Here is a 12181-nt window from a genome sequence, read left to right as displayed (position 1 = left end):
CCTCCAGCCCACACCCTCTCCACACCCCCAGCCCACACCCTCTCCACACCCCCAGCCCACACCCTCTCTACAACAATAGAAATACTGAATTCCAGTAAATGTAATTATCCTGTCTCATTTCTCTTCCACTCCTCTTTAGGTCATACCTCGTATAACTCCATTTAGATGTAATGTTTTTAGACAATTTAAGCTCAGAAAGGTTACATGGTGGGTGGATCCCAAATGGCAGCCTGTTCCCTGCACCAACAGTATATCACTACATAATGAATAGGCTGCAGTTTGGTACACATCCATGCTGGGTGGATCCCAAATGGCAGCCTGTTCCCTGCACCAACAGTAAATCACTACATAGTGAATAGGCTGCCGTTTGGTACACATCCATGCTGAGTGGATTTATCTGACAGGTCTTCTATTTGAATGGGATAAGGCTAGCTGGCTTTCCCCTGTGTCATTCAGAATGGCTTGCAGTGTCTGTCTGTGTGTGTGTGTGTGTGTGTGTGTGTGTGTGTGTGTGTGTGTGTGTGTGTGTGTGTGTCTGCGTGGGTCTGTGTAACTCAGAATGTCTGTGCCAGTGTGGTAGAGGAGAGACCATAGCAACCTGCCATTACCACAACTAAGAGTAAATAACCACCACATGTTTCTATTCTCCAGCCAAGGTTGCAGCTGAACAAGAGGGAGAGAGAGAGAGAGGCAGACCCATGTGGAAAGCTTTATATAGGTTAGTCCCATGTGGAAAGCTTTATATGGGTTAGTCCCATGTGGAAAGCTTTATATGGGTTAGTCCCATGTGGAAAGCTTTATATGGGTTAGTCCCATGTGGAAAGCTTTATATGGGTTAGCACCATGTGGAAAGCTTTCTATGGGTTAGCACCATGTGGAAAGCTTTCTATGGGTTAGCACCATGTGGAAAGCTTTATATGGGTTAGTCCCATGCGGAAAGCTTTATATGGGTTAGCACCATGTGGAAAGCTTTATATGGGTTAGTCCCATGTGGAAAGCTTTATATGGGTTAGCACCATGTGGAAAGCTTTATATGGGTTAGCACCATGTGGAAAGCTTTATATGGGTTAGCACCATGTGAAAAGCTTTATATGGGTTAGCACCATGTGGAAAGCTTTATATGGGTTAGCACCATGTGGAAAGCTTTATATGGGTTAGTCCCATGTGGAAAGCTTTATATGGGTTAGTCCCATGTGGAAAGCTTTATATGGGTTAGTCCCATGCGGAAAGCGGATTTACAGTAGTTTGCGTCCTAGAGCTGAAACAAACCTCTCGGCCTTGATAGGCAGCAGTGAATGGAGCCAAACTGTGAGTTATGTGATTGGACACACAGCTAGCAGAGTAGACTATACATGTGATTAGTGTCAATCAGACCAAATGGAAACCAAGGTTAAACTGTAGAACAAGTTCTAAAAGAGACACCTGTGTTCAAACCCTATTCGAAATCTTTCAAATAGTTTCAGCGTTTGCTCTAGCCTGCTTGGAGTGTCCAGTCAGCAGAGTCTGGCCTGTTTGGCGTGTCCAGTGTCCAGTGTCCAGTCAGCAGAGTCTGGACCGTTTGGCGTGTCCAGTCAGCAGAGTCTGGACTGTTTGGAGTGTCCAGTCAGCAGAGTCTGGACTGTTTGGCGTGTCCAGTGTCCAGTCAGCAGAGTCTGGACTGTTTGGCGTGTCCAGTGTCCAGTCAGCTGGGTCTGGACTGTTTGGCGTGTCCAGTGTCCAGTCAGCAGAGTCTGGACTGTTTGGCGTGTCCAGTGTCCAGTCAGCAGAGTCTGGACTGTTTGGCGTGTCCAGTGTCCAGTCAGCAGAGTCTGGACTGTTTGGTGTGTCCAGTGTCCAGTCAGCAGAGTCTGGACTGTTTGGCGTGTCCAGTGTCCAGTCAGCAGAGTCTGGACTGTTTGGCGTGTCCAGCGTCCAGTCAGCAGAGTCTGGACTGTTTGGCGTGTCCAGTGTCCAGTCAGCAGAGTCTGGACTGTTTGGTGTGTCCAGTGTCCAGTCAGCAGAGTCTGGACTGTTTGGCGTGTCCAGTGTCCAGTCAGCAGAGTCTGGACTGTTTGGTGTGTCCAGTGTCCAGTCAGCAGAGTCTGGACTGTTTGGCGTGTCCAGTGTCCAGTCAGCAGAGTCTGGACTGTTTGGCGTGTCCAGTCAGCAGAGTCTGGACTGTTTGGCGTGTCCAGTCAGCAGAGTCTGGACTGTTTGGCGTGTCCAGTCAGCAGAGTCTGGACTGTTTGGCGTGTCCAGTCAGCAGAGTCTGGACTGTTTGGCGTGTCCAGTCAGCAGAGTCTGGACTGTTTGGCGTGTCCAGTCAGCTGGGTCTGGACTGTTTGGCGTGTCCAGTCAGCAGAGTCTGGACTGTTTGGCGTGTCCAGTCAGCAGAGTCTGGACTGTTTGGCGTGTCCAGTCAGCAGAGTCTGGACTGTTTGGCGTGTCCAGTCAGCTGGGTCTGGACTGTTTGGCGTGTCCAGTCAGCAGAGTCTGGACTGTTTGGCGTGTCCAGTCAGCAGAGTCTGGACTGTTTGGCGTGTCCAGTCAGCAGAGTCTGGACTGTTTGGCGTGTCCAGTCAGCAGAGTCTGGACTGTTTGGCGTGTCCAGTCAGCAGAGTCTGGACTGTTTGGGACTTTCTATTGACACCATTGTAGATAGATAGATTGGTAGGTAGGTACTTTAACTCCCTAGCTCTAAACCCTGGTAGGCAGAGACAAGCCAGGTGCCCTGCCACAGAGTACTGTAAGAAGCTCAAAGTGCCTGTGAATTCTGCCCCGCTCCCGAGCCCTGCAGCTTGTCACCCGGGAGAAACCAAAACTTCATTTTGGCTCTTCGCTGCCTGCTCATTAATTTTTCACTTCTATATTTCTCTTCTTCCATCAAGCGTTTTAGGTACTTAGCTAAAAAAGAGCTATATAAAAAACAAAACATGTATTAATTCTCCGTCTCTCCTGATCTCTACTAGATATATAGACCCTCAAATTGAGGTTGGTTACAGGACCAAAAAATGCTTCCTTTTCAACAAACTGTTAGTGTTTCTTCATAAACAGGTCTGGGTTTGAGGTATTTCACTACATTTCTCAGACCCCCTTCTCTTGCTTTCTAATATCCTCTGTAAGCCTCAATGTTGTCTGGCCTGCATATGAACGGTACCGACTTCTGTCTCTTATGTCTTTGGCTGTCTTCGTGCAAAGCTGGCACTGCTCACATATTTCTAGAAATATGAGCAGTTTAAAAAAGGACTGACATAGCAAGAAATACCTCAGTTGAGCACACCCACACATACAAATGGTTTACGCTGGAGTAGTTAGGCTAATGGAAGGAAGGGCTAGAAAGAGACAGGAAGAAACCAAAAAGGGGAGGGTCTCGTTTTCGAGAGGTCCAGTTTACTGTAACATGGTTTCCTGTATGCCTCTGACGCCGTGCCTGTTTTTCCATTCTCTCTTTCTCCATCCCTCTCTCTCTCTCTGTCGTTCTTCTCTCCTCTCTCACCCTCGCGGATATGACATGAGTCTAGCGTATTCTCTTACTGCACCTCCCACCCTGACTACAGAGACGAAGAGAGACAGGGACTGAGAAAGAATGAGGGAGAGGGAGAGAAACTGAAAGAGAAAGGCTGAAAGAAAGAGATGGACGGAGCTCTAGCAATACAAACATTCTCCGAGTACTGACTCATATCTAGCATGCCCTTGTCCTCCCTGCCTCTAATCTAAACACACCAGGGCCAGGGTTCCGGTCTGGAAGCAGGCTTTCCACTGTGCTTAGAGGGCACTTTCGGTACTGCAGTTTGCCTGAAACAGACAATCCCATAGAGAAGTCAAATGTAACAAAATATAGCTGCAAGCAGTAATGAACAGGGTTTATTGTCTGACACCGTGACAAAGGTACAGCGCGGCCATTTTTGAATGCAGCAACAATTTTTTCTCAAAACCGTGAAAGAATGATGTAATGAGTCCAAATGTAGTGGTCAGTGGACAAACTAACGATGAGTTGAAGAAATCTGTCTGAAAATAAGTTGTCACCTGTTCAGAGCCACAGGATAACGTGTGGCGAGACAGCATCTGCCCCAGTGCTATTCAATCTGGTGTGGCGAAAACACTTTCAAAGCAGCAGCACCAAATGTGTTTACCAGACACATTCAATATTCACAGAAAACTTTGAAAAATGTTTGACATCCTGTCAAATACCAGCTAATATCAGGAAGTCCCAACATTCTGTCAAACACCAGATATTACCAGGAAGTTCCAACATCCTGTCAAACACCAGATAATACCAGGAAGTTCCAACATCTTGTCAAACACCAGATAATACCAGGAAGTTCCAACATCCTGTCAAACACCAGATAATACCAGAAAGTCCCAAAATTCTGTCAAACACCAGGAAGTCCCAACATCCTGTCAAACACCAGGAAATCCCAACATCCTGTCAAACACCAGATAATACCAGAAAGTCCCAAAATTCTGTCAAACACCAGGAAGTCCCAACATCCTGTCAAACACCAGGAAATCCCAACATCCTGTCAAACACCAGATAATACCAGGAAGTTCCAACATCCTGTCAAACACCAGATAGTATCAGGAAGTCCCTACATCCTGTCAAACACCAGATAGTATCAGGAAGTCCCAACATCCTGTCAAACACCAGATAGTATCAGGAAGTCCCAACATCCTGTCAAACACCAGATAGTATCAGGAAGTCCCAACATCCTGTCAAACACCAGATAGTATCAGGAAGTCACAACATCCTGTCACAATACAGAGACTCTACTTCCTGTAGCATCAGCTCATGTTTCTCACCATCCCCCAACAACAAACACAGACCGAATGTAACTAATGTGTACTGAGATAGGACACACACACACACACACACACACACAGTAGCTAATGCGCTCAGAGATTGAAAGATGCATGTAAACAGAACCGAGGAAGCCTCTCTCATTCCTCACAGACCTCTGCCACTCCAATACACACGACAAAAGACAAACACACACACACACACGACAAACACAGCCAGACAGGGAACCTCCCTTTTCCATTTCATTCAGAATATCAGGCAGGTAGCAGTGTATGTGTGTCTGTGAGTCTCCAAGCGTGCGCGCACACACACACACACACACACACACACACACACACACACACACACACACACACACACACAACAAGGAAAGAGAGTCTACCAGCTAATGCACTTGTCCACAGCAGAGCACTCAAGGAACAAAAATCCTCTTCTCTCATTAAATTTTAATTCCTTCCAAGCGTGTGTGTGTGTGTGTTCAACATAATGTATCCTCTATATGAGCTCCAATGAGAAGCTCTGATCTGACTCAGGGACTCAGTCAGCTAGGCTAATGTTACACACAGGGACTCAGTCAGCTAGGCTAATGTTACACACAGGGCCTCAGTCAGCTAGGCTAATGTTACACACAGGGCCTCAGTCAGCTAGGCTAATGTTACACACAGGGCCTCAGTCAGCTAGGCTAATGTTACACACAGGGCCTCAGTCAGCTAGGCTAATGTTACACACAGGGCCTCAGTCAGCTAGGCTAATGTTACACACAGGGACTCAGTCAGCTAGGCTAATGTTACACACAGGGACTCAGTCAGCTAGGCTAATGTTACACACAGGGCCTCAGTCAGCTAGGCTAATGTTACACACAGGGACTCAGTCAGCTAGCCTCTTACATCTAGCACTAACCTTTGATGATCTTCATCAGATGACACGCCTAGGATATTATGTTATACAATACATGCATGTTTTGTTCAATCAAGTTCATATTTATATAAAAAACCAGCTTTTTACATTAGCATGTGACGTTCAGAACTAGCATTCCCACCGAACACTTCCGGTGAATTTACTAAATTACTCACGATAAACGTTCACAAAAAACATACATTATTTTAAGAATTATAGATACAGAACTCCTTTATGCACTCGCTATGTCCGATTTTAAAATAGCTTTTCGGCGAAAGCACATTTTGCAATATTCTGAGTAGATAGCTCGCCTATCACGGGCTAGCTATTTTGACACCCACCAAGTTTGACCCTCACCAAACTCCGATTTACTATTAGAAAAGTTTGATTACCTTTCCTGTTCTTCGTCAGAATGCACTCCCAGGACTTCTACTTCAATAACAAATGTTGGTTTGGTTCAAAATAATCCATAGTTATATCCAAATAGCGGCGTTTTGTTCGTGCGTTCAAGACACTATCCAAGGGTGACGAAGGGTTACGCGCCCGATGCGTTTCGTGACAAAAAAATTAGAAATATTCCATTACCGTACTTCGAAGCATGTCAACCGCTGTTTAAAATCAATTTTTATGCTATTTTTCTCGTAAAAAAGCGATAATATTCCGACCGGGAGTCGTTGTTTACGTTCAAAGACGAAAGAATAAAAACATGGGGTCGCCTCGTGCACGCGCCTCAGTCTCATAGTACTCTGACCGACCACTATCCAAACGCGCTAATGTTTTTCAGCCAGGGCCTGCAAAGCCACGATTCAGCTTTTTGCCGCCTTCTGAGAGCCTATGGGAGCCGTAGGAAGTGTCACGTAACAGCAGAGATCCCTTGTTTTGGATAGAGATGATCAAGAAGGCCAAGAAATGGTCAGACAGGGTACTTCCTGTACAGAATCTTCTATGGTTTTGGCCTGCCAAATGAGTTCTGTTATACTCACAGACACCATTCAAACAGTTTTATAAACTTTGGAGTGTTTTCTATCCAAAGCTAATAATTATATGCATATTCTAGTTTCTGGGCAGGAGTAATAATCAGATTGAATCGGGTACGTTTTTTATCCGGCCGTGAAAATACTGCCCCCTATCCATAACAGGCTAGACTAATGTTACACACAGGGCCTCAGTCAGCTAGGCTAATGTTACACACAGGGACTCAGTCAGCTAGGCTAATGTTACACACAGGGCCTCAGTCAGCTAGGCTAATGTTACACACAGGGCCTCAGTCAGCTAGGCTAATGTTACACACAGGGACTCAGTCAGCTAGGCTAATGTTACACACAGGGCCTCAGTCAGCTAGGCTAATGTTACACACAGGGCCTCAGTCAGCTAGGCTAATGTTACACACAGGGCCTCAGTCAGCTAGGCTAATGTTACACACAGGGCCTCAGTCAGCTAGGCTAATGTTACACACAGGGCCTCAGTCAGCTAGGCTAATGTTACACACAGGGACTCAGTAAGCTAGGCTAATGTTACACACAGGGACTCAGTCAGCTAGGCTAATGTTACACACAGGGACTCAGTCAGCTAGGCTAATGTTACACACAGGGCCTCAGTCAGCTAGGCTAATGTTACACACAGGGCCTCAGTCAGCTAGGCTAATGTTACACACAGGGCCTCAGTCAGCTAGGCTAATGTTACACACAGGGCCTCAGTCAGCTAGGCTAATGTTACACACAGGGACTCAGTCAGCTAGGCTAATGTTTCACACAGGGCCTCTTTAGAATCAGGAGGGGGCACTACTGTAATAATATGAAGAAGTGGGAAACTGTTTGGCCTGTTCCTTGACACACACACTTCTGCTGGAAGGTTATCCGTACGAGACCAAAGGGAACACCTGATAGACAAGATGATTCTATCCCCCTGACAGTATCTAATGAATGAATTTAAATCACACACACACACACACACACACACACACACACACACACACACACACACACACACACACACGCAAGCCAGGAACAATGAACACACTCCAATTGGCCTACCAGAAAGTGCCAACATCCTGTCAAACACCAGATAATGCCAACAGATCCACAGAAGATGCCATTTCCCCCGCTGTTCACACGGCCGTAACACATCTGGACAAGAGAAACACGGATGTGAGAATGCTGTTCATTGACTACAGTTCAGCATTCAACACTATTGTTCCCTCCAAGGTCATCACTAAGCTCAGAGCCCTGGGTCTGGACACCATCCTCTGCAACTGGATCCTGGACTTCCTGATGGGCAGACCACAGGCTGTGAGGATTGGCAACAACACCTCCTCCACACTGACTCTTAACACAGGGCCCCCCCAGGGGAGTGTCCTCAGTCCTCTGCTGTACTCCCTTAAAGCCCCCCCAGGGGAGTGTCCTCAGTCCTCTGCTGTACTCCCTTAAAGCCCCACAAAGGGGAGTGTCCACAGTCCTCTGCAGTACTCCCTTAGGGCCCCCCCAGGGGAGTGTCCTCAGTCCTCTGCTGTACTCCCTGTTCACCCACAACTGCATGGCTTTGTACGACACCGACCGCATGGCTTTGTACGACACCGACTGCATCACCAAGTTTTCTGACGACACCACGGTTGTAGGCCTGATAACCAACAATGACGAGTCAGCCTATAGGGAGGAGGTAAGTGAGCTGGCATTGTGGTGTGTCAGGACAACAACCTCTCCCTCAACGTCAGCAAAACATTGGAGCTGATTGATGGCTTCAGGAAGCAGAGGAGGGAACATGCCCCGGTCCACATCAACGGTACTGCAGTAGAGAGAGTCAGCAGTTTTAAGTTCCTCGGTGTCCACATCACAGAGGACTTGACACGGACCAACAACACCACTCGTCAAGAGGGAGCAACAGCGTCTCTACTTCCTAAGGCGGCTGGCTCCTCTGCAAATACTAACACCGCACCGTCGAGAGCTCCCTGACCGGTTGCATCAAACTGGACACATGCACTCACTCACCCACCCACACATACTCACCCACCCACCCACACATACTCACCCACCCACCCACACATACTCACCCACCCACCCACACAGACACATCCACCCACCCACACAGACACATCCACCCACACAGACACATCCACCCACACAGACACATCCACCCACACAGACACATCCACTGTGTACAACATAACTCAGTCCTACTATTGAATGGCAGCCCCAGGCATCACACCCACCACTAGCAGACTCTTTTATGATTGCTAAATACTGCACAATTTATTCCCACTTTCCCCAAAACACCTGTAAATATTGGACTATAAATTGTTCCTTCCTGTTTTATACTGATGCTAAAATGTTTATTCTATTCTACTGAGACATTTACTTGATGTTGGTATCTTTTATTATGTCTTATTGTCCAGAAGAAACCTGTAGTCAGGTGGGTGCTGTATACTGTATCTATCCACTAAATACAACTAACACATCTCCAACACACACCAGGACATTCCATCTATCTTCTGTAGTTAGTCTACTGTAGTTAGTCAACTGTAGTCAGTCTACTGTAGCCGATACGGTCCTCCCCTGTCTGCTGTAGTCAGTCTACTGTAGTTAGTCTACTGTAGTCAGACTACTGTAGTCAGACTACTGTAACCGACTCGTTCCTCCCTCTATCTGCTGTAGTTAGTAAACTGTAGTTAGTCTACTGTAGTCAGTCTACTGTAGCTGACACGTTCCTCCCCTCTGTCTGCTGTAGTTAGTCTACTGTAGTCAGTCTACTGTAGCCAACACGTTCCTCCCCTCTATCTGCTGTAGTTAGTCTACTGTAGTTAGTCTACTGTAGTCAGTCTACTGTCGCTGACACATTCCTCCCCTCTATCTGCTGTAGTTAGTCTACTGTAGTCAGTCTACTGTAGCCAACACGTTCCTCCCCTCTATCTGCTGTAGTTAGTCTACTGTAGCTGACACATTCCTCCCCTCTATCTGCTGTAGTTAGTCTACTGTAGTTAGTCTACTGTAGTCAGACTACTGTAGCCAACACGTTCCTCCCCTCTATCTGCTGTAGTTAGTCTACTGTAGCTGACACATTCCTCCCCTCTATCTGCTGTAGTTAGTCTACTGTAGTCAGTCTACTGTAGCCAACACGTTCCTCCCCTCTATCTGCTGTAGTTAGTCTACTGTAGTCAGTCTACTGTAGCTGACACATTCCTCCCCTCTATCTGCTGTAGTTAGCCTGCTGTAGTTAGCCTGCTGTAGTTAAGTAGTTAGTCTACTGTAGCCAACACATTCCTCCCCTCTATCTGCTGTAGTTAGCCTGCTGTAGTTAGCCTGCTGTAGTTAAGTAGTTAGTCTACTGTAGTCAGTCTACTGTTGCCGACACATTCCTTCCACGTCTGCTGTAGTCAGTCTGCTGTAGCAGACACATCTTCCCTTCTGTCTGCTGTAGTCAGTCTATTGTAGTTTGTCTACTGTAGTCAGTCTACTGTAGCTGACACGGTCCTCCCCTCTATCTGCTGTAGTTAGTCTACTGTAGTCCGTCTGCTGTAGTCAGTCTGCTGTAGCCAACACGTTCCTCCCCTCTATCTGCTGTAGTTAGCCTGCTGTAGTCAGTCTGCTGTAGTCAGTCTGCTGTAGTCAGTCTCAACTGATAGATAGCTAGATCAACTCCTAGTGATGAGAATGTAATCTCTATGGCCCCGTCCTATTACACACACACACTCCGCGTCACACACACACACACACTCCGCGTCACACACACACACACACTCCGCGTCACACACACACACCGCGCGTCTCACACTTCCAAAGGAGCAGGACTATAACATCTGTAGTTTGCTGCGGAGGCCTAGAGTTGGATGATGTCTACAGAGAGACATCCCAGCTAGCTAGGCCTCTCCATTCTGACTCTAATGGAGTCTGCGGAGGCCTAGAGATGGATGATGTCTACAGAGAGACATCCCAGCTAGCTAGGCCTCTCCATTCTGACTCTAATAGAGGCTGAGGAGGCCTAGAGATGGATGATGTCTACAGAGAGACATCCCAGCTAGCTAGGCCTCTCCATTCTGACTCTAATGGAGGCTGCGGAGGCCTAGAGATGGATGATGTCTACAGAGAGACATCCCAGCTAGCTAGGCCTCTCCATTCTGACTCTAATAGAGGCTGAGGAGGCCTAGAGATGGATGATGTCTACAGAGAGACATCCCAGCTAGCTAGGCCTCTCCATTCTGACTCTAATGGAGTCTGCGGAGGCCTAGAGATGGATGATGTCTACAGAGAGACATCCCAGCTAGCTAGGCCTCTCCATTCTGACTCTAATAGAGGCTGAGGAGGCCTAGAGATGGATGATGTCTACAGAGAGACATCCCAGCTAGCTAGGCCTCTCCATTCTGACTCTAATGGAGGCTGCGGAGGCCTAGAGATGGATGATGTCTACAGAGAGACATCCCAGCTAGCTAGGCCTCTCCATTCTGACTCTAATAGAGGCTGAGGAGGCCTAGAGATGGATGATGTCTACAGAGAGACATCCCAGCTAGCTAGGCCTCTCCATTCTGACTCTAATGGAGTCTGCGGAGGCCTAGAGATGGATGATGTCTACAGAGAGACATCCCAGCTAGCTAGGCCTCTCCATTCTGACTCTAATAGAGGCTGAGGAGGCCTAGAGATGGATGATGTCTACAGAGAGACATCCCAGCTAGCTAGGCCTCTCCATTCTGACTCTAATGGAGGCTGCGGAGGCCTAGAGATGGATGATGTCTACAGAGAGACATCCCAGCTAGCTAGGCCTCTCCATTCTGACTCTAATGGAGGCTGCGGAGGCCTAGAGATGGATGATGTCTACAGAGAGACATCCCAGCTAGCTAGGCCTCTCCATTCTGACTCTAATGGAGGCTGCGGAGGCCTAGAGATGGATGATGTCTACAGAGAGACATCCCAGCTAGCTAGGCCTCTCCATTCTGACTCTAATGGAGGCTGCGGAGGCCTAGAGATGGATGATGTCTACAGAGAGACATCCCAGCTAGCTAGGCCTCTCCATTCTGACTCTAATAGAGGCTGAGGAGGCCTAGAGATGGATGATGTCTACAGAGAGACATCCCAGCTAGCTAGGCCTCTCCATTCTGACTCTAATGGAGGCTGAGGAGGCCTAGAGATGGATGATGTCTACAGAGAGACATCCCAGCTAGCTAGGCCTCTCCATTCTGACTCTAATGGAGGCTGAGGAGGCCTAGAGATGGATGATGTCTACAGAGAGACATCCCAGCTAGCTAGGCCTCTCCATTCTGACTCTAATGGAGGCTGAGGAGGCCTAGAGATGGATGATGTCTACAGAGAGACATCCCAGCTAGCTAGGCCTCTCCATTCTGACTCTAATCCACTCAGATGTAGATGAGAGTCAGTAAGATTCTCTCTCTTTCACACAGTTGATTAGACACAGTCATAGAAACACACCAAGACGATACAATACCACTGAACAGCAGACACGGCATGGGACACACACACCATTACTCACTGAAACACACTGCACACACACACACACACCCAGCAG

The 12181-nt window shown here is 47.5% G+C and overlaps 1 protein-coding gene across 2 annotated transcripts in view; it reads right to left on the bottom strand.

Annotated features, from left to right (window-relative positions):
* The window catches only part of mcu (mitochondrial calcium uniporter), a 183580-nt gene that overhangs the window by 72152 nt on the left and 99247 nt on the right, over positions 1-12181 (bottom strand). Inside the window, exon 3 of one of the 2 annotated variants that reach the window (XM_045702319.2) lies at positions 7708-7800. The exons of the other annotated variant lie outside the window; for it this stretch is intronic. Within the exon in view, the coding sequence (XP_045558275.1) occupies positions 7708-7800 (93 nt within the window). The remainder of the gene's footprint in view (positions 1-7707; positions 7801-12181) is intronic. 2 annotated transcript variants of the gene reach the window in all.

The sequence above is a fragment of the Salmo salar genome, chromosome 19 (assembly GCF_965601325.2).
Source record: "Salmo salar chromosome 19, fSalSal1, whole genome shotgun sequence".
Classification (NCBI taxonomy): domain Eukaryota; kingdom Metazoa; phylum Chordata; class Actinopteri; order Salmoniformes; family Salmonidae; genus Salmo; species Salmo salar.
This window is presented reverse-complemented; position numbering and strand designations above follow the sequence as displayed.